This window comes from Barbus barbus (genome assembly GCF_936440315.1).
Source record: "Barbus barbus genome assembly, chromosome: 9".
NCBI lineage: Eukaryota > Metazoa > Chordata > Actinopteri > Cypriniformes > Cyprinidae > Barbus > Barbus barbus.
In genome coordinates this window covers 13623788-13647247 of record NC_136737.1, presented here as the reverse complement: position 1 = coordinate 13647247, position 23460 = coordinate 13623788, and the positions used below count along the sequence as shown (strand labels likewise).

The 23460-nt window shown below is 37.9% G+C and overlaps 2 protein-coding genes across 2 annotated transcripts; both read right to left on the bottom strand.

Moving 5' to 3' along the window:
- Nucleotides 1-1996: 1996 nt before the first annotated feature.
- Nucleotides 1997-6589, bottom strand: LOC306875165 (C2 calcium-dependent domain-containing protein 4C-like). The gene is made up of 2 exons (XM_079425610.1): nt 6465-6589; nt 1997-4840 (listed from the first exon to the last, which is right to left on the bottom strand). The coding sequence occupies exon 2, from the start codon at nt 4806-4808 to the stop codon at nt 3543-3545; it is 1266 nt and encodes a 421-aa protein (XP_079281736.1). The 5' UTR covers nt 4809-4840; nt 6465-6589; the 3' UTR covers nt 1997-3542.
- Nucleotides 6590-10220: 3631 nt separating this feature from the next.
- LOC306875460 (ubiquitin-conjugating enzyme E2 R1-like) lies at nt 10221-22555 on the bottom strand. Its single transcript, XM_079426039.1, has 5 exons — nt 22067-22555; nt 14359-14445; nt 13946-14043; nt 13619-13753; nt 10221-12431 (listed from the first exon to the last, which is right to left on the bottom strand). Exons 1-5 carry the CDS (start codon nt 22250-22252, stop codon nt 12233-12235), a joined length of 705 nt encoding a protein of 234 aa, XP_079282165.1. The 5' UTR covers nt 22253-22555; the 3' UTR covers nt 10221-12232.
- Between the last annotated feature and the right edge of the window lie 905 nt (nt 22556-23460).

Here is a 23460-nt window from a genome sequence, read left to right as displayed (position 1 = left end):
GGAAAATATTTGATCCCCTGCTGATTTTGTAAGTTTGCCCACTTGAAAAAAAAGAAGGGTTTATCATTTTTATGGTAGGTTTATTTACATACAAATGTTAAGAAAAGATTTACAATTAAGCCAAATAAGTATTTGATCCCCAAGCAAAACATGACTTAGTACTTGGTGCAGAAACCCTTGTTTGCAAGCACAGAGGTAAGACATTTCTTGTAGTTGGCCACCAGGTTTGCACACATCTCAGGAGGGATTTTGGTCCACTCCTCTTTAAAGATCCTCTCTAAATCATTAAGGTTTCTTGGCTGTCTCTTGGAAACTTGAAGTTTCAGCTCCCTCCACAGATTTTCTATGGGATTAAAGTCTGGAGACTGGCTAGGCCACTCCAGGACCCTAATGTGCTTCTTGAGCCACTCCTTTGTTGCCTTGGTGGTATGTTTTGGGTCATTGTCATGCTGGAATACCCATCCACGACCCATCTTCAGTGTTCTGGCTGAGGGAAGGAGGTTCTCATCTAATATTTTACGGTACATGGCCCCGTCCATTGGCCCCTTAATGCGGTAAAGTCGTCCTGTACCCTTAGCAGAGAAACAGCCCCAAAGCATAATGTTTCCTCCTCCTGTGCTTGACTGTAGGGATGGTGTTCTTGGGGTAATAGTCAGCATTTCTCTTCCTCCAAACACGACGAGTCGAGTTGATGCCAAAGAGCTCAATTTTTGTCTCATCTGACCACAGCACATTATCTCAAGCCTTCTCTGAATCATTTAGATGTTCATTGTGAAACTTCAGACGGGCATGTACATTGATTTCTTGAGCAGGGGGACCTTGCAGGCGCTGCAGGATTTCAGTCCCTCACGGCGTAGTGTGTTACCAATGGTTTGCTTGGTGACTGTGGTCCCAACTGCCTTGAGATCATTAACAAGCTCCATCTGTGTAGTGCTGAGCTGATCCCTCACCTTTCTCATGATCATCCTAACCCCATGAGGTGAGATCCTGCATGGAGCTCCAGACTGAGGGCGATCAATGGTTATTTTGTATTTCTTCCATTTCAGAATAATTGCACCAACAGTTGTCTTCTCACCAAGCTTCTTGTTGATGGTCATGTAGCCCATTCCAGCCTTGTGTAGGTCTACAGTCTTGTCCCTGATCTCCTTTGACAGCTCTTTGGTTTTGCCCATGGTAGTGGAGAGGTTGGAATGGAAGATACAGAGTCTATGGACAGGTGTCTTTTATACACAACGAGCTGAAATTAGGAATATCTTCTTAAAGTGACAGGACAAATCTGTGTTCCACATGTGCACACAATCAATCTGTGGGAGCCAAAATTCCTGCTGGTTGGTAGGGAATCAAATACTTATTTGACTTGCTAAAATGTAAATCTTTTTTTTTTAACATCTGTATGCTGCTTTATCTGGATTTTTTGTTTAATATTCTGTCTCTATGAGTTAAATTACACCTACCATGAAAATGATAAACCCTTCTTTCTTTTTTGAAATAAATCATTTTCTATGCAATTAAAGTGAAATAACTGAACACAAATATAGTAGCCTGATAAAAATGCTAATTTTAGTAGAAAATTTCAGCCAGCATTTAGAGGCTTTTGCATCTGAACTCTTAATTTATTTTTATTAGTTAAGATCAATAAACATTTTGCACTGACATTCATCTTCAAAACATTTTGAGTTAACTTGGAGACACAAAACATTTTAAAGAGACATATCATGGTTTTTTATATTTTAATATATCAGTTATTTTGATGTATTAACTTCTGGATTTCAGTAAAAAATCTGGAAAGTTGATGGAAAGTTATGAAAAGCCTATTTTCCTTCATTATTATGAATTCATTATCCACACATGCAACATTACCTCAGTTAATGCATGGTGAATAATAACGAGTCGTCAGTGCCACTTTCACCCTTACTGGTGATGTTAGGATGCACCACTTGAGTGTCAGTGGAGTTAAATGAAGTACATTGAAACAGTATAAAATAAAAGCAAAAGTCACCACAAATGTTATTTTTATTATTTCTTTCATGAGTTGCAAAACCTCTAGCTGTCCATCTAATATACAAATACACCAGTTGAACATCATGCAAAGGTGCAGGAAAAAAATTTACACTCCATCAAACAGCTCACACTTAAACAAAAAATGATAGGTTGATTACCACAGTGAAAATATTATCCATGCACACAAGTTGGAAACACCAGAGTTGACGGGATCCACTATGAACAAAATCACACTAATCTCCAGGTGAACAGTTCACTTCTACATCAAGTACAAAGGAATGGCACTTTTTTCATTTTGCAATATACACCTGTTAAAACAGGAAGACTCCAGCATTCGAGTGGTTTAGGACATTAAAGACTTAATGAAACACACATGCTTTTTTGCACTCAAATAAATTACTGCACAATCCACAGATCATAAATATAGAAATGTTCTTGTCCATTCCCTGCATCGCCTTTGTAACCAACCAGCTATTAGCTAGTTTCAATGGGGCCATTTTTGATATTTTTTAGCATTTTAATGAGCACTTTAATTAGCTCAAAAATGCCTTTTCTGCTCTTTATCTATAAAGCGGAGCCAGAAAGGAAATAAATGCTTACTAAATTTATATAATTTAATATGACTCAAGAGAGGCTAGATATTCTTTCCAATAATTTAATAGCTATTTTGTATTGTGTTATCATAAAATCATCTCAAGCCTGAAAGGAAAGATCCATGCATCCATTCATTCATGATGATATTCATGTCCAATTTCAACCACTTTTCTATTCATATGGTTTCTGTCTGCTGAAAAAGCAAATTGCACATCAGATTATCCATTTGCATAATGACACGCAGCATATACACTTTAGTTTCCTTTCCATACAATTTTACCATATGAATTTATCATTAAATTTTTGTCTACAGGATTGGAATTTAGATCTTCCTATAATGCGAATGAGAGTAGATATTTTACTTGGTACTTTCCTCTGGGTAAGTAGTGTACATGGCAAACTTTCAAAGAAAGTATTTCATACAGACCCTGTTTCATAAAAGGCTTTTGACAAAGCATCCAAGCCAGATGGTGTCCAACAAATAGAAACAGCTAAAGATGCTCAGTCCAAAAATGATCCAATCTGAGCAAATCTAAACATGCAAAAATCGCTCTTTAGTAAGGCTTCTGGGTTTCACCAAATGACATTCTGCTCATTTGCAAGAATATGTCATCGCATTTACAAGTTTACGCCAAAGTCTGACGCCGACACATGCAGTGTGACGCAACATTGTTCAGTCTGGTTATTTGTCCTCCAAATCAGCCAGCAGATGCATCCAGGATCAAAGCTAACATTAGCACAGAGGCCTTTACAACATTTACAATCAAAAAGCTAAACGCTTGTCTTAATTAGGCTAAATGTGTAGAACAACCAAAATAGGTGGTGGTTCTGCAGGTGGTGGTTCTGTAAATACTAAATTAACCACTGCTACATGAAAGACCACGAAGCAAATATCGAGCACAGAAGAACTTATTCCACCTTTGAAAACAGTGTCCCATTCTGAAGGTCTAAAATCCAGACAAGAGCTTGCACAAAGGGACCTCCCGTTCACCTAACAGCATGTCTCTTTTCAGGCTAGTGCCTTTATTCACAACCTTGATCTTCAAAGCTAGGTTCTTAACCTGAGCCGAAGGCACCGAATCAAAAAAGAAGTCCTCGTTGAAGACGGGATTGCGGCTGTTCTTGATTATCGTGCTTCTCTGCTTCTGCAACTTGCCCGGATTGAGGTAGAGCGAGACGCAACAGTTGATGCTCTTAATATCAAACATGGGATCATACAGGTCCTCGGCCGCCATAATGCGGATTCGCAGACGGGCCGTACCAGCGTCGTAGTCTGCGTAAAGTCGGACAGTGCCTCCTTTGTGCATGTTGATGGTGTGCTCCTTGTGTTGACGGTCCGCGCCATGAAGGTGGTCCAGAGCTCCACCACCTTGCAAAGAGGAACAGTGGCTCCTTCTAGGAACGTTAGGACTGGGCTCCGCCGAGCTGCACTCGTCCGTGGATAAGGAACTATGTCTGGCAAATGTCCGCTTGCCTTTGGCGACCTTGGCCTGCGTCTCGTGGGTAAAGATCTTCAGCAAAGAGGCGGAACGGGAGAGCAATGGCGAACTGAACGGGGATGACTCTGCCGAAGAGCAAGTGTCGCTCTCGCCACCGCTGAAGTACCGGTAGGGGTTTATGTGAGAGCTGCTGAAGTCCGGAGGGTTGAGGTGATTCCCCTCCTTGCTGCTCTTGCCTTGGGACTTGCGTTGGGTATTGGGTGACGTAGCTGGACTGGTGTGGTCACAGTGGAACAGGGACTCTTTTCGCCGGGTGTGGGGACTCTCCATCAATGTGGCAAATCCGTAAGACGTCTGAGTCTTTGGAATATAAGGAAGTGACATGGCGGTCTGGGATTGAGGGTCGGCGTTGGTGTCGCCCGCTACGACTTCGTCCGCGCTCTCGATCTGAATGATGTGGCGGTTAGCCGCCCTAAGCAGGTTCTTAGTGTCTCCTGCCAACTTGCTGACCAGTCGTGGGCTACGAGGGCTGCTGATCTTCTTGTTGCTGATGGCTTGCTCTGAGGTCGAGGGTCTCAGACTTTCTTTGGACTTGACGTCAGAAGCTTCGGTCTCTGGTGGGCAGCTTACCAGCTTTGGGGGGATGAAAAAATCTGGAATCTTATCAGGTGTGAGGACGTTGCTATAGACAGGTGCCTTCCCCTTGTCGCCTGCCTCTCCTTGGCGGAGCATATTTGTCTCGACTGAGTCCCGGATCTTCTCCAGAACCCACATGATCCCTCTGGGCTGAACCCGCTGGGTGATGCCTGTAATCACAAGCAACAGAATATTCAACAATGAGCCCCAAGCTATTAATAACTTACGATTGACCATTGCATCAACAATGTATCAATTATGAACAATTGTCACACATATGTAAAGTTGTAGGGTGAATTGTGCAGTAACTTTCAGGGGTGGACTATGAGGATTGCAAATTAATCTTACATTATACGAATTGTATTTCAACATTTTACTAACACAATATACTAATCTTTTAATTCTATAAATGGTATGTAAATGAATAATCAAATGTTTTGTCAAAAAGTTGTCAATGTTCTTTCTGTCTAATAATGATCCTAACGAAAAGTGCTTCAGCAACGCACTGTTGCTATGGTTATCTCTTCAGGCGAATACGAACATTCTGTTTCCGAGCATCTATTTTCCGCAAGTTGAAAACAGATAAATTTTTTTGTGAGGTGGGTTAAGGTTTAAGTCTTAACATGAGGGACAAATCCCCTTATTTTGCATATGTACAATATTCTAGACTTGAATAAAACTATATGCTAGCACATGAAGTTCATGTACAGTTTATAGACTTGGTATGAGACGGCATTTCTTTTAGAATGTTAGAAATCAGTATTCAATTCAAATAATTTTTTGTATAAAATTATTTATGGATTAGAAAACTTTGAACTAAACTGCATTTAAAGCTAATTATGCAAAAAATAATGCAAAAAAAATAGCGTACATCAATAAATCAAATGATATTTGAAAAACTATGACTGTAGACAAAGACAAATGCAATTTTCTTTTTTTAAATCTGGCATCATACAGATCCTCAGGAATGTTTTTTTCTTTTTTTGTTCTCGGTTCTGGTCCTAGAGTACCCAATCACTGGAGATTTTGCCCTTATGTAACACACCTGATTAATATCATCAGTTTATTAATAGAGTCTCTAAAGAGACCTTCACTGGGTACTTCAGATAAGAGAGACATCCAAAATATGCAGTCTGCGGCACTCCAGACCAGAATTAAAAGCAACTAAATTAGTCTCGCTAAAAAAAATAAGATGTTAAGATTAACACACAAGTGACTAAATTATTAATTAATATTATTTATTGCATATCCAAACTGAGATTAAACTCACAGGAACGGCAACAGGTTACACCAAACTTCTCTGACAACTGACACACAGAGTTAAACATGCTTTTTTTTTTTTTTTTTTACAAAATTCATTAAAGATTACACTGTTTTCAGTGGTGTTTGCATATAAAAACGTTTAATATGTAACATCCGCAACAGCTTTTCATCAACAGAAAAAAGAAAAGAAAGAAAAGAAAAAAGGTAACCATATGAAGTTGTAATGGTTTCAAATGTGCTTGTACTAAACCCACAGAAAAAAGGACAATGAATGCATGTTAAATTTGGATTTGTTTGCAACTACATTAATTTACTGGAAAACAAGACAAAGACATCTTATGACAATAGTTTCAATGTGAAACCTTTTCTTAAATGCCTCAAGTGTGTCCTTTTTAACTGTAAAATAAATCAGTCACTTCTCATTAATATTCACCGTCTAATATAGCTTATAAAATCTTAATTCTTCATCACAATGAAGTTCAAGAAAAGTCCACTTTTAAACCTGTTGCATTAAAAGAGTAATTTACTCACTGGATTTGCAAATGATTTTCCTCTTCTCTGCGATTCCTCACACAGTGTTCACCTTCACAGGCACTTCAGTGTTCAGTAGTGTGTGTGTGTGCTGTCTTTTCCCCAGGCTGCGGTGAGAGAGGTTCAGATCCGCAGGTCGCCTGTTGCGCTTATATAGTCCTACAGCAGACGCGCGCGCCTGAACGAGCCAATCAGAGGAAGCCATGCTCTTCCGACTAGAGATGTATCAATTCCTGGAAACCGAGCACTCAAGACTATCAAGACCGAAACACACATAAAGAGTGCCTGTTTGATTTAAAGACTATGGTTATTGTTCAGAGGATGTCTTTTGCAGTATCTAAAAATAAAGTCAAGTTACAGTGTCAAGTTAAGTCAAGTTTCTCCGTTAAAAATCACCGGAACTGAATGATTTTTTTTATGTGTCTGTTCCCTTTAATGTGCACAAGTTTCCAAAGTGTTTTAAGTTAGAAATATTCTGGTTGTCTTCTTCAGTCACACCACTAATAAATGCACGGCTCTACAAGTGATATCCTATTCAAGTTTGATTCTTTATGGTGAATCAAAAACATACAGCGCGACATGTTCAAACGAATGACTCGTGTGAGTCGGTTCTTTTTAGTGAATCAAAAACATACTGCGCGACATGTTCAAACGAATGACTCTTATGAGTCGGTTCTTTTGAGTGAATCAAAAACTTACAGCGTGACATGTTCAAACGAATGACTCTTATGAGTCGGTTTTTTTGAGTGAATCAAAAACATACAGCGCGACATGTTCAAACGAATGACTCTTATGAGTCGGTTCTTTTGAGTGAATCAAACATACAGCGCGACATGTTCAAACGAATGACTCTTATGAGTCGGTTCTTTTGAGTGAATCAAAAACACATAAGTTGGAGCGTTTGAAGAATGATCTGACTCACTTTCCTCATATTTATTTATTTATTTAGTCATTTAGCAGACGCTTTTATCCAAGGCGACTTACAAATGAGGACATAAGAAGCAATCAAAACCAACAAAAGAGCAACAACGTGCAAGTGCTATTAAGTCTCAGTTAGCCTAACGCAGTACAGATAAATATTATCATTAATTATTTTTTATTTTATTTATTTTTTTTTTTTAATAGAAAGACATAGATAAAATAAAATTAGAATAGAGAGTGCTAGAGTTAGAGGGTCAAGTAAAGATGGAACAGATGAGTTTTTAGCCATTTCTTGAAGATGGGTAAGGATTCGGCTGCTCGGATTGAATTAGTCATATCTGACTCGCAATGAACCGAGAATTGTGTCTCAGTGTTTCTGGCTAGTCATATAACATGTAGTTAAAGATAGCCTACACATTGTGAGTTGTAGCCTAGTCATTGAAATTTGACATAATAAAATACCCATAAAAATATGTTTAATATGTTATATTTTATGAATAGCCGTTGCCAATTAAAAAATATATATAGCCTATGTCAAATATTTCTGCAAGAATTACAGAATAGTTTTAAATTAAAGTTATTTCTAAATGCATTCTATTCTTTTCTGAATCTGAAGTGTTCTCATTATTTACAGAAGAAACAGATCGTAGGCTACAATTAATTAGCCTATTATTATTATTATTGACCATTGCTGTAATTGGCTCATATAATCAGCAATAGCAACAGGCTTTAGCCTTCAATCAGACAGCAAAGGATGAAGTTGACTGAATATTTATTCACAGAAGATGCACAATTTAGGTACTCCATCGTCGCTTGTTAGTTGCTCAGTCATTGCTAAAATTGACTGAAGTCAGTAGAGCACAAAAGCACTTGACATGATTTAATTTAAATCGCTTGCCTATCTTCTGCCGCGATCTGACCATTGGTTTCCCTGGAGACAAATAGATTTTTACAGGAGCAGAAATAGAACAAGTTCCAAATAGTGACCCGAGGAGAAAGAAGCCCCGGGCTGATGCTGGGTCTCCAGGAATAGAATAAGACATTGAGTTATGGACATGTACTCTCAGACAAAAATTAAAATTATTTACTAACGTCATTTCAAACCGGTATGAAAGAAAAAGAAAATCTTGGCGCTTAATTATAGAAGGCCATATGGGATGCCATACGATATTTGTGTGAGAAACTCACAAAAAATATGTTTTTGTTTAATGAAAATATTGAAATCAGCACAGCTCACCTTGGCAAATTGAGAAAAGTAACGATTTCTGACTTCATTCATGAATCAGAGATATCCAATTCTATGTTGTTTCTCACAAAGCTTTTACTTCCAAAGACTTGGAATAATTGTCACATGGATGACATTTATGACACTTTTATGGTGTTTTGTGTCGTTTTTAGGCTTAAATACCATAACTGCATTAAGGAAAAAATTACCAGTAACCTACAGTCTTCGAGAGGAGTCTGAGGCCTACGCGTTTAGAACAATAGGGGTGAGTAAATGTGACCCTGGACCACAAAACCAGTCATAAGGGTCAATTTACTGAAATTGAGATGTATACATCACATGAAAGCTGAATAAATAAGCTTTCCATTGATGTATGGTTTGTTATGACAGGACAATATTTGGCCGAGATGCAACTATTTGAAAATCTGGAATCTGAGGGTGCCAAAAAAAATCCCAATATTGAGAAAATCGCCTCTAAAGTTGTCCAAATTAAGTTCTTAACAATGCATATTTGACCCATATTTGCATATTTGAATCATTTTGACCCATACAGTGTATTTTTTTAGCTATTGCTACAAATATACCCCAACGACTTAAGACTGGTTTTGTGGTCCAGGGTCACAAATGTGGTATATATTGATAATTATGTCCAGACAATTGAGCCAAAAGAAATTAATCATAAAATTCAAATTATACAATCTGGTCAAGTGGTATTGCCTTGGCACAGTATTGAGTCCGTGCTGAAAAATACAAGAGAAACTATCACAGAAATTCTAATGGTTTCCTCTACAAATACCATTACAAACCATCAATTTTTAACCATTACAAAAATGGTTTTCTGTAGTGTGTTTTGGGACATATTCCATTAGGATTTAGCGGTATTATCAAACCACCAATAGTAGGCGACTAAGTAGAGACCAACAGGCACAATTCCCATTATAAGCAGCAAAACAATAACAAATTCTGTGATGGTTTCTGTTGGTTCTGATGGTTTTCTGTCTAATATCTGTTTGAGGGGGGAAAAAAAAACTGGCTGACCTTGAAAATAAATAAAAAGGTCAAAAGTGAACAGCCAAAAGACCCAGAGTAGTGATCCAACAAGTTATGCAGGGCTCACATGGATTCACAAGGTGTGGAAGGGAATAAACACCACTCACTCATTTCACAGTAGGGTTTTTTGTTATGCTCCATTCCCCGTCATTGGTTTCCTTGGAGACAGCGACACACTCATACCCTCCAGGGAGACTTCAAGTTTCTCCCATCACCCTCTGAGTCGCTCGACCCGCCAATCTGCAACAGTCGAGCAGTGGGTGAGAACAACACTCCGGAGGGCAAGACCTTGTTATAATGGGTTAAGGATGCTTCATATGCAGCAGTTGTACTTGTAAAGAAGCACAAAGTCTCGGCACAACACAGAATGTGCTTACACGTTGAGGGGTTTTTTTGCCCTCCAAGATAAGCGAAAACCTTTTACAGGGTTCCCACGCTGTTTGACCAATGCAATTATATAAGTGATTTATGATTACTGGATTTAAAAAAACTATTTTATTGTTTTAGCCAATAAATTAAACTAAATGAATAAACTTCCCTGATTTCTTTTTTTTTTTTTTAATGGAACCCTGTTATTAAAACGACATTCCTGGTTTAATAAAACCAATCAATCTATAAATTTTTTTTCCTGGTTTAGTGTATTTTAGCAATGGCTCTGGCTTGGACAGATACTGAATACTGTAGATTATCAGTGCTCTACGCTTTGGTGCCTCCAATCAAAGACCTTTCAGTTTAACTGACCTTCAAGCCAGGTCTGTCGACAACATAATTGAGCAGCAGAAGTCCAGAATGCAATGACATCCTTCAAGGACCTTCATAATAGATCTTGGCATATGAGTGCTATAGCAATTCATTTAGCATTCATTTTTCATTCAAATGAACACTACCACCTATGATCAATGCCTTTTAAAAGCAAATTAATCCTTCACATCCATTTCTCTTCACTTACACCGTACTATAGTAACTTCACGTATACAAGGGAATTACATCATAAACATGTTGTGATTTTGAAATTATAATGATGACACTTTATTGTAAGGCCCAATTCTCACCATTAACAAAAACATTTGGCTCAAACTATTCAGCAGCAAATTAATTTAGGTAGTTATGTATATTGGGTAGGATTAGGGATGTAGAATATGGTCTTGCAGAAAGTGCTTTATAAATACTAATGAACAGCCAATATGCTAATAAACAACTAGATAATAGTGAGAATTGGTCCCTATACTAAATGTTACCATTTTGACATTTACATTTCTCTTAAATATACAAAAGTAATGAAGGACATAATGGCAGTACTTGATCTCATGCTGCTTTACTTTCAATAAAAGGCAGCAACTTTACCAAAACGTTTAAAAAAAAAATGTATATAGAAGAGTGTAACCTGACCTATCTAACAAATCCATAACAATAAAAAGCCCACTGCTGTCCTCTACTGGCAAAATTGGTATTTTGGGAACAGTTGGCAGTGTTACCAAAACACACTGCAACTCAATTAAAAAAAAAATACATATATTTGAATTTAATTCAGTTTAAAATATAGATAGCTTACTGTTTTATTATTCATTATATCATTGAATTGTATTATTCATCAACAATTGTATTACATTCATTCTAATAACGTTCTTTATTCAGAATTTAAATAGATTTACAAAGCATACTAAAAAGGAGGAAGAAAAAAAAATACAAGAGGAAAGTGGCCCAAAATACCCTGCGTGCATATGAATTTGCTGAAAGGGTTCACAGAGTCTGTTCAGGTCAAGAGGTTGGCCACAAACACAAGTCTCGTGTCCTTTTTCCTGAGGAGGATTTTAGGTTAGAGTCACCACAAAGCTTTAAAATGAAAAAGGATACATAAAATTAAAATACCAGCAAATGTCAAAGAGTAGCTAAATATAGTGAAGATTCAAACACAATAACTCACAACCCCATAAAATCGAAAACAAAAAGACAGGCTTGTTGGTGGATAAAATTAAACATTAAAGTCCAAAAAGAGGACGAAGCTTACAATGGTGTGAACTGTATGTGATGCATCCCTTTATTAAACCCCTTGCCTTTTATCTGAGAAGCTTGTTCAGTCATTGGCTACAGAAGCAGAATATGATGCATTGTGGTGTAAAAAAAACATAAGTAGCCCTGAGAATGTGTATTAGCTACTTTTTCCCCACCAAAAACACCTATACTGTTGAATCACAGACATTGAAACCTGAGATCAGGTGCCTTTGAAAGGCAAGTTGGTTATCAAGAATCAAATAAACATGAGCTGGACTGTTTCGCACTGATAGGTTGAACCCAACCTGCCCGCCAAAACAAGAAATAAAACAAAAACAAACCCTCGAAGCGTCTCGGTTTGGAGTTGACTGCAACTTTTGGTTGCCACTTGAACAGACATACAATTAATTCATCGGAATCCATAACCTCTACGCAAATCATCTCTTGCCCTTCGTGACGTCTGGGATCTCAGATCTTCAAACTGAAAAAAATAAATAAAAAATCCTTTTCGATTTTATTTAAAAGCTACGAAACCAAACGGAAAACCAGAAGCGGAGAGTTCGGAAAGCTCAGGTGCTCGTCAAGAGTCCTCTGTCCCAGAGTCATCTTCATCATAGCAACAGTCCTCATCTTCCTCATCATCATAGTAGTCGTCGTAGAATAAGGTGGAGCCCTCGTCGGCAGGTGGGGCGCGGGTACGGATGCAGTATTCGGCCAGCGTGGTGGGCACCTTCACCCCGTCCCGCTCAGCGTCGGCTTTGGTGGCTAGAACCTGCTTCCTGTGAAAATGACCAAACCATGCAGTTGAGTGTAATGTGCAAAATACAACACAAATGCCATGCATGCATATGTCTAGGCGTATTCGTAGACATGCATAATGCATCATATTGGCTAAATGAAATCCAACACTTGGGGTGCCGATTCCAAAAATAGTGCCCGTTTTGCTCCACGACACACTAAATCACAAAAGATGATGTGCATTTTGTAGCATTTTAGCTTTTGATAACCATTTGTAAGGTGAAGTCTTGTATTATCACTTAATCATCAGAAAAACCGCCACAAAGACAAAGATTTCTGTCTTCCTCTGAGCCAGATTACAACTGTTTGTTCTATTCTGAAGACATTATTTTATGCCTAATCCTGATTTCAAGGTTTGAATTATGGCAGTGACCCAGATTTTTTCTGCTACATCTGTGGTGGGTGTTTTACTACAACCAATCATTGACAGAAAGTGGCAGAATTTGTGTACTTATCAACTTATGTAAAAGTTCATTCACATGGAGCATTTGAACATTTTTCCACTCCTTTGCAGATTGTAAATTAAAAGATTAATTTTTAATACTGTTTGATTAGTGCATTATAGCCGATACATGTATACGATTTGAAAAATCCTCCTTAATTGTGACCCTGGACCACAAAACCAGTCATAAAGGTCAATATTATGAAATTGAGATGTATATACATTACCTGAAAGCTGAATAAATAAGCTTTCCATTGATGTATGGTTTGTTATGATAGGACAATATTTGGTCGAGATACAACTATTTGAAAATCTGGAATAAAAAAAAAACCTAAATATTGAGAAAAATCGCCTTTAAAGTTGTCCAAATGAAGTTCTTAATGCATATTACTAATCAAAAATTAAGTTTTGATATATTTACAGTAGGAAATTTACAAAACATCTTCATGGAACATGATCTTTAATGTCCTAATGACTTTTGGCATAAAAGAAAAAAACTATAATTTTGACCCATACAATGTATTTTTGGCTATTGCTACAAATATACCCCAGCGACTTAAGGTTTTGTGGTCCAGGGTCACAATTTGTAAAAAGAACCGTACATGAGAATTTCTTTTTTTTTTTTAGTTAATATCAGGCATTTTTTGCAAATCAACAGAATTTTCTTTCTAATGCAGGGCTGTGTAATAGATGTGAGCATAAATGGATGAAGAGAGTCTCTCACACCTGATGATCTCTGCATACTCGCGGTCTTTCCCCTTACTGTCCCTCCATTTACGGTACATGACGGAGGCGTCCACATTGGCAGGTGAGGAGGTGTTGGGCTCATTCAGCAGCGAGATAACACTCAATAAGATCGTTCTGAAAGGGAAGCAGATATCAGCTGATTAAACCAATTGGGACCGTTTGGCTTAATTATTAAATCTCAAACTGTTGAGGTGTAACAGAAGAAAAAGCACTGTGCAAAGAATTAACATTAGAATAAGAATATGTTGAACATTGCAGTCTAATTTTACAAGACAATTTGGTTTTATAAATTTTGCTTTATTTTACCTCACATTCTGTGTTGGGTTCCACCTCTCTGACGGCAGTTCTCCACTCTGGGGATCGTCCACTGGTGGGTGCAGTATGGAAATACATACGTCGCCATTCTGAAATAATGTTAACGTGTTAAACTCACCTGATAAAAATGCTTAGTTTCATAAAATAATGAAACTAAAAAAAAAACTAAAAAAAGCTGAGGGGCAGGTTTTTGTGAAGGGTCAATTATGATGGTCAAATTAGGTAAATTCATTTCCTACATTAATTTATTTATTTTTAAAAGGTAACATTCATAATGAAGACATTATTATTAATATATTTTTATAGTTATATTTATTTTAATTAAATTATATTAATGTAAATGTGTCATGTATATAAACAAATGCTGATCAGGCTGCAGTTTGATTCGGTTTGTGTAGACCAACCTCATAGATGTTAGGATGCCACATCTTGGTGAGGAATCTGAAGGCAGGAGGAGAGTACGGGTAGTCAATGGGGAATTTGATACGTGCCTGGAAGAAATAACACATTCATTAGGGAATGGATATAATGGCACATTGTCTTCCAATGATACGTGATGAAGCACAGAGCCACTCAACAGAGCAATATAACACCAATATCCAAGATCTCTACCGGTGCTCTATAGCTTTGTCACTCAACTACTAAATACACATTTTAATGACATATTCATTGGTCAAGTGGTAAAAACGTGGGTTTATTAAAAGAATACCTCATGCACCAACAGACAAGATGAAAAATCAAGTGGTAGGCTACCCTTGGTGTGTTTTTCATTTGAGAATATCTGATTTAAAGCCTGTTACAGGTTAAGCTACCATCTGCAATGCGGCCAAACAGCATATAAAGTGATTTGTAGCACAGGCTGATAATCCATCCTTTATTTGGAGAGAAGATCCCAAGCATGTAGAAAAACACACATCCTCAACATATATAAAAGCAGCATGAACAGGTTTGTGTGTACCATCTGCTTTTTACAGGTCACTATTCACAGGTCCCCTATAGAGCAGGGGTTCCCAAACTGGTCCCAACTTACTTGTAGTGCTAAAATTCTTTAAAAAAAATTATAAATAAAAATTAAGCAGTGCTTGCTGTGCAAAACTTGCTGCCACGTTGCCAAAGAGTTTTACCATTTTCCTATTTGGCTGATCAGGTGTTTTTGGTGGTTGAGAGAAAAGAGGCCAACCTTCAAGTCTCGATAAGTCTCCCTAGATAAGGCTAGACATGGATTAGCATGTGCCATAAAATTATTTTAATAAATAAAAATCAGAAGTTACATTTTGATTTATTTTGAAACAATATATATATTATTACGAATAATAAAATGTAATCAATTTAAAGGTGTATTCTTAACACTTTTTTGTTGATAAACAACTATAATAACAGTACATTACGCATTATTATATAATCTTTACGTTAAACGCAAAACAATACTTAGATTAATGTTATTTAAATGTAGTGTATTCTTACTAATAACAATTACTAGGCTATTAGTAGTCATAGTAGTAGAATTATTAATATTATATTATTATTGTTGATGAAAATGATAATACTCTAAATTGAGATTATATTAAGGGCCAGATTTACTATCAACTTGCGTCAGCACAAACACTTATTTGGCGTTAAAAAACTACTGTCAGGATTTACTGAAGACACGCAGTGGGAAATTAGCGCTGAATAGGAGTGGACAGTTATTTTTGCGACTCAATTGAATATGCATTTGTAGGCGTTGATCTCTCAATCAGTAAATTTATGGGAGGAGAGTATTTAAATTAATCGCGCAACGCAATTTACTAAGATTTGCACTTGTCAATTCACTGGTATTTGCAGTATTATTTAACACCCCCCAAAAAGCATGTCTTAAAGCAAGCAGTAATTTGCGCTGCTCTTGGCAGATTGCGCTGGTCAGTGGTCATTATGGAAACGAGATGTTGTGTCTGTGTTCTTTAATTAAAATCACCCGCAGAATTTTCCCATTGCCACTTTTATGGAATTGCACTAACACCAATTTGCCCCTTTTAGCAAATCTGGCCCTAAATGTATTACTTGTTAATAATAAAGATTACATTTATTATTCTTATTAATAATCTTAATTTTGTGTATTACCCTATTAATGGCAATTATTATAAATATTATAATAATTTTTAGTATTAGTATAGTAATTATTAGTATAACGGTATAATAACCTACAGGAGCTAGAGTAAATCTTAGTGTCTTATGGAAGCGGAATCTCAATAACCCTCAATATCATGTCCTATCATTTAAACCTTGTTGGCAGCACCATATTCATAACTTGTATCGCTGAATTCAGAATCCAGAACCCAAACAGTTACACACTCAATCTGTGACATGCACATCCATGTACATTTGAGCATGAACAAACCTTTTATACATACATCCACTCAAATCCTTCACAATCTGTAGCACGCTGAGCCTGGTGCCTTTCAGTACAGTGGGTGGTGGGCACACATGCATACGGACCACTCCACAACCCCCACAGCACACATTTGCTGATTTGGCACGGTCAGCTGGTGTGTGCTTCAAAGGCCCAGCTCTCAGAAGGGGTACTGGGGGGTTGGGGCAACCAGCAACCAAACACACACACACACACACACACACACACACAGGCACCTGTACATATCAAATGCTACTCAATTCCTGAAACCCAAGTAGTGTAGGGCAACTTTCAAGCAAGCAAGCCTATTAAACCGCAAGTAGGGATCCGTATGAGAAGGTAACGGTATTACATTTCGCCGGAGGCAGCTTACAGGAGTCCTTCGCCACTGCACATGACCCGACACACAAGAGCTCTTGTGACAGCCTATGTGCCGAGCGTCTTGCTTTAGCCATGTTACCCAATAACCAGATGAGACTCAAACTTTAAGGACAGGGATGTGCAAAGCTATAGATTTTTATTATTATTTTATGACCAGTTACGATTTTAACGGTTGCATATTTTTACATTCTTTGCAGGTGCAACATTAACAGTCTTTCAGATTGTATAACATACACCATAGTTAAGACTTTGGTACCAACCGACTGGTTGAAAATTTGTATAGCGGTGTACATTTTTAGTCATATTTTTACAATTACTGCTTGTGCAGCATCAACAGTATATAAAATACAAAGTCCTTACATTCAGAGAAATGTGAACATTTACATTATATGATTCATCTGGATGAGTGACGTACGATGCATTAACGGCCAATGTGTCTGGACCAGTTGATTCAGCAGATGTTAAACTTCATGAACGAGCCGAGCACAGCATTTGGTTTACATGAGCAACTCATTCTGGACTACACTCATATCCACGTTGCGTAATGTATTTGGCTAATGTGAAATGCTAATGACAATGTGGGCCACTTAGAATAAACTAATCGTTTCTACTTGAAAATCCAAATCTTGGAGCACAACCTAAAAATAAATCACTTTCCTACAATCCCATTTGAGAGGAAGAGAATCCCAAGGACATTGGTTTGGAAGAGGAAATAAACCAGGTCACTGGCGCTCTCCTTGAACAAACTGTCCCATTCTCCCGCACCTCCTTAGTTCCCCTCATCTTCTGGTGCCTGATCTTGCTTCCTCCCAACTGAAACATTAGAGGGGACAGGGAAATGGTGTCCTGTAGGGTAAACTACTTGAGGGAGAGAGAGTGCCTGAGGGCCAGAGGTAGGAAGTTGTTCTTATTCACACCATCGCTTCATTTGACACCAAAAGCTAGTTAAGAATGAACTGGGATCCACCGGAAGCAGGTAATTAGCCTAATTAGTGGGTCATAAATTTCTCGGTGAAGAACTAGAGCACCTGTCGACTGTGGACTGAGCTATCAGATACAGTTGTTCAGACGGTGTAGTCTTGTATTTCGGTGTAATATCTACATCTGTTGCTTGCACCTTACTGATACCAATGACAGCTGCTGCAACATTGGCGCAATGTTTGACGACAGATTGGGTGCCGCCTTCTGGTTCAGTGGGAAGATCAAAAAGTTTTGTTTGTTTTGTCATCTTTTGTCTCAAGATGCACACCAGTAATCTTTTTTTCTAAGCACATTTATAAAAATTGTCTTAATTGAACTAGATGCATTTATCAATCAAATATCGTAATCAATTTATAATAACCATGCATTTTGCTCATTTCTTTTCAAAGTTATATTTATGGGCTTTTACGCCTTTATTGAACAGGACAGTAGAGAGCGGACAGGAAAGCACTGGGTGGAGAGAGGCGAGCAGAATAGGCAAAAGACCGCGAGACTGGAATTGAACTCGGGACGCCGCAAGCACAGTTGCGCTAGCTAGGCTATACGTCAGCGCACTAACCACGAGGCTATTGGTGCCGACATGCATTCTGATAATTAACCTTTTATTTTTTATTATGAAACTTAATTTTTCTATTCACCAACAGCTATAACTGACTGCTTGATTTAACCATTTTCGAAGCCAGTTTTAATGTTCAAATTGTGAATTTATCCATTTACCAATGTTTATAATGGATTTCTTGATTTTTGAAAAAAAGTTGTATTATTAAATTGTGAGTTTATCCATTTAGCAATGTTTATAATGGATTGCTTGATTTTTGTAGAATTTTCTTGATCAAATTGTGAATTTATCCATTGACCAATGTTTATAATACTTATGAACATGCAAAATAATCTGTTTACCAATGATAATAATTGATTGCATTATTTACTGAATTCTTAGACAATTCGATCATCAAATTGTGAATTTACCAATTGTTTTTACAGATAAATTCACAATCTGAGATTTAAAAGTTGATCATTTACCATTTATAATAGATGACTTGATTTAATCATTTTCATAGTCTATTTTTGTTTATAAAACTGTGAATTTATTTACCAGTGTTTATAACTGACTGTTCGATTTATCTATTGATTTTCAAAGACTTTCTTTGAATTTATTGATTTATTTATTTTTTTAAATCTGAGTGTCACATTCAGGGCTACACAATATTTTGCCAAATGGTTCGAAAAATAATTTCTAGCTAGCGAATTGTACATTTTCTCTAGTTTTTCCCAGGTATTGTACACAACGGCTTGATATTTGCTTCTAAATATGAATATAAGACCAACAACTACTACATTTCTTTTTTTTTAACACACTTTAGGTTTTAGGGCATGTGCCTGAACTGCACAGAGGATGTTAATCATGAATTCATTCTCACAAAAGATTGTTCATTACCGGCCATACCACCAGACATCTTGAAAGAGTTAAATCGAGTTGTTATTATGGGCTGACTCACTCCAAACACCTTCCAGACACTAAACGAAGCTAGAACGGGCCCAGTTAGTGTGTCAGTCTCTGGTTTCTGTGACACTCCAGCAGTCTGGTGAGGGGAGGGGGGTAACATGAATCGAGCTGCCAGGCTGAGTCAAGCACAACCAAGCCCAGCTCACATCACTTGCCACAGGGCCTGGGTGTGTGCACGCTTCACTGGAGCGATGAGCCGATCAGGAGCAAAACCTGCTACCTGTCAGCTCAGCGCCACATGTAAGAACTTGAAGCCTGCTTAGAGAGATCCAACTCATGAGAACTTAATGACTGCGCCAAATCTCTCTTGGCTGGAAAATTGAAGCTGGATACAGAGTGACGCTATAGGGTGGGTGATACGACCAAAATCTGACAATCACGAAATGAGTAACTTTGTATCACCGGAACAAGAGATTAAAATAAGGCATACATGTTTATAAACAGATTTTTGATTAAATTTTGATTGGATGAGCAGTGTTTGAAGTTCATGTAAATTGACTATAAAATGCACACCGTATGCTAATAAGTAAAAATTTGTTCAAATAATGAACTGTATAACTTGATGGCTAAATACTTAGTACCAGTTTACTGCACATTGTTGTCTGTTGTTGCAGTTTAAAAAAAACAAAAACAATGTATTAATAATAATAAAGTGTTTGGGATACATCTCATTTCCCATGACCAAAAACCAATAAATGGTATACAATTAAATTGTATACTATTTTGTCTAAAAAAAAAAAAAAAAAAAAAAAAAAAAAAAAAAAAGTTTAGATTAACACCATTTAAATGCTTAGTAAATTTAGGCATCACAACATTATAATGTAGGTTACTCTGGTTCAGCGTAGCGCCATTTTGGAGAATATCCGCTGGACACAAGCAGCGTACGCTCGGGTGTCAACCGCATACCGGATGTGAGGTTTTCGTTCAAATCAAAGTGCTAAGAAACGTAGAAGACATATCCTTGTGGCATGGCTGACACAGAAGAGCGTACACTGCTTGCGTCCAGTAGATATTCTCCAAACTGGCCCTACGCTGAACCAGAGGAGACAAATTGTTGAACAAAATCGTTGTTTTGTTTTCTATGCGCAGAAAAAGTGTTCTCGTCGCTTCATTAAATTCAGATTGAATCACTGATGGCAGATGGACTATTCTGACGATGCTTTTCATACTTTTCTGGGCCTCAATAGTGGTATTTACCTGGCAGTCAATGGGACAGTCACAAGCCTCTCAGTTAAACTGTGTTCCGAAGCCGAACAACGCTTTTACGGGTTTGGAATGACATGGGGGCAAGTGATTAATGACTAAATTTTCTTTTTGGGGTGGAGTATCCCTTTAATAAGAAGGGTTATATTGACCTATTAAGATTTTGCTTACATCTTCCTTGTAAATATACATTTTTTATATTTTATTTAAAAAATAATAATAATAATAATAATAATAATAGGTATATCAAATTACAATTTTAGCAATATTTCAAGTGTGATTTATGAGATTTGTGGTATTCTGAATCCAATTTCCCTTTGTAAAAGGCAAAAAGTTGCTTATACTGATTTCAAACTTTAAGATTCATTAATTTGAATATACATTGAACAATCATAACATCAAAAAACAGGAAAAAGAATGCAGAAGGGAAACCTGTCTGCTTTGGTGAAGTAAAGCAGTGCGCAGGAAATCATGGTTACTCATCTCTTCCTGTTGGAAGAGACGTTGAGAAGGTCCCAGGGCTGACCTGCTTCCTTCCTTACCACTAACAAACAGACACGGTTTTCCACATCAATGCAGGAAAACAACAGGAGAGAAATTAATTCACAGCTATGCATTGTTTCTAAAGGTTAAACAATAGAGAGAGAGACTCTACTGGTCCAACAAATTTGTTTTAACCCAGGCTGTGACTGAGTAGCCAATGTTCCCAGCAGGTCGGTGGCCACTTGCTAATGTCATGATGTGTGGAGACTGGTTGGCCAGCATGCAAGCCAATGACACACAGGCACAGCTATGAAGCCGGGCTAAATATAACTGCCATTGTTGTGGTCTGACAGATTGACTTTGGTTGGACACAGCAGAAGATATTTAGCAGCAATAGGTTCAAATAAATTCTAATGTGTACATTATTCACAAAAAGTGCAGCTTGAAGGTCATATATAGGGGGTTCAAAGTAGAAATCTGTGCTAATTTGAGAACAAATTTAGACTGACAGATGGAGCAATAAATATGACAGGTTTTCCTGTTGACACACTGTTCAGCATGTAGAACACCAAGTGATAAAGCTCCATATTTAAAATAAACTCATACTTTGAACTTTAAACATCCAAGTCACACAGAGGGAACTATACAACATTCAGACACGGTTTCATTGAACTGTTTGTGAAAAGCAACTGATGGTAATTCTAGAGAACAATGCGGAACAATGGAGCAACTCTTTCATTGAGCACTGACCAAATTATGGACAAATGGAACGTTGGCGTTTAAAAATTAGAACGCCGAACGTTCCATTTAAAGAAACAGTAAGTTACAACGAAAACGAAAATTCTACACCTGTCGTTTTTAAATCCAGAACTTAGTTATTTCTTCCGTGGAACACAAAAGGAAATATTTTGTGGTAGCCTAGGTCACATGTTTTCTTCATTGATTTCATTTTGTTTTCCACAGAAGACAGACAGTCAAACAGGTTTGGAACAATAGAATTTATTCCTTTAAAAGCGAATTAAACATTCACAACGTTTACAGCGATCATAAGCAATTATAATAAAACAGTCACTCTCGTTTTCAAATACTGAATGTGACGTTTCGAATTAGTTTGCGTATAAAAACTCGTCAAATTACATTAAAGGATCAAATAACTTACAGCACTCACCTTAAAATAACCCCCCTCGTAGTGCGTATTCGGGGGTCCGAAAATCGCGACTTCCCAGTTGTACAAGTCCGACTCGTCAACTAAAGTTATTTTGAAGCCTTCAACCGGCTCGTCCTGGAGACTTTTCAGCTCCAACATTAAAGCTTTTTGGGAACTCGCAACATGATGGCGTCCATGCTGAGCCATATTCCGAAAACAAACGATCTGGCATCCAAAATAACCCCGCAAACAACTTTAGTTCGCCCGTTTCAAGCGAACAACCCCGAGATAAGTCACTCGATGACAAATTACGCTCAACGAGCAACAGCCCCGGCCGATTTGATGTTCGCGTCGGGCATTTGAAGTCCCACTTTAAGCACCTGCCGTCGATATTAAACGTGTTAGATTAATCAAGCGTTCCGCTAGTAACGTTAAATAAAAATGCGAGCAGGGCAGCTTGTTTGAGAGTCTCGCTCCCTCCCCCAGCGACACTCTATAGGACACTGTGCCTGCGGCTGAAGATCACGGCCCGCCTTTACACCTCCTGCAACCAATGGAGCTTGAGCAGCTTAACCCAACGAGTGAAACACAAAACAAGGAAATATTTCAACCCTGTATGGGGTAAGATCTATTTATCTATCTATCCACACCCTACAAGAACTAGATATACAGTGGGGAAAAAGTGATGTGATCCCCTGCTGATTTTGTATGTTTGCCCACTGACAAAGAAATTATCAGTCTATAATTTTGATGATAGGCTTATTTGAACAGTGAGAGACAGAATAACAACAAAAACGCCATTTCAAAAAAAGTTATAAATTGATTTGCATTTTAATGAGTCAAATAAGTATTTGACCCCTTCGCAAAACATGACTTAGTACTTGGTGGCAAAACCCTTGTTGGCAATCACAGAGGTTAGATGTTTCTTGTAGTTGGCACACATCTCAGGAGGGATTTTGTCCCACTCCTCTTTGCAGATCCTCTCCAAGTCATTAAGGTTTCGAGGTTGATGTTTGGCAGCTCGAACCTTCAGCTCCCTCCACAGATTTTCTATGGGATTAAGGTCTGGAGACTGGCTAGGGCACTCCAGGACCTTAATGCGCTTCTTCTTGAGCCACTGCTTTGTTGCCTTGGCCGTGTGTTTTGGGTCATTATGCTGGAATACCCATCCACGACCCATTTTCAATGCCCTGGCGGTACATGGCCCCGTCCATCGTCCCTTTGATGCGGTGCAGTTGTCCTGTCCTCTTAGCAGAAAAACACCCCCAAAGTATAATGTTTCCACCTCCATGTTGGACGGTGGGGATGGTGTTCTTGGGGTCATAGGCAGCATTCCTTCTCCTCCAAACACGGCGAGTTGATGCCAAAGAGCTGGATTTTGGTCTCATCTGACCACAACACTTTCACCCAGTTCT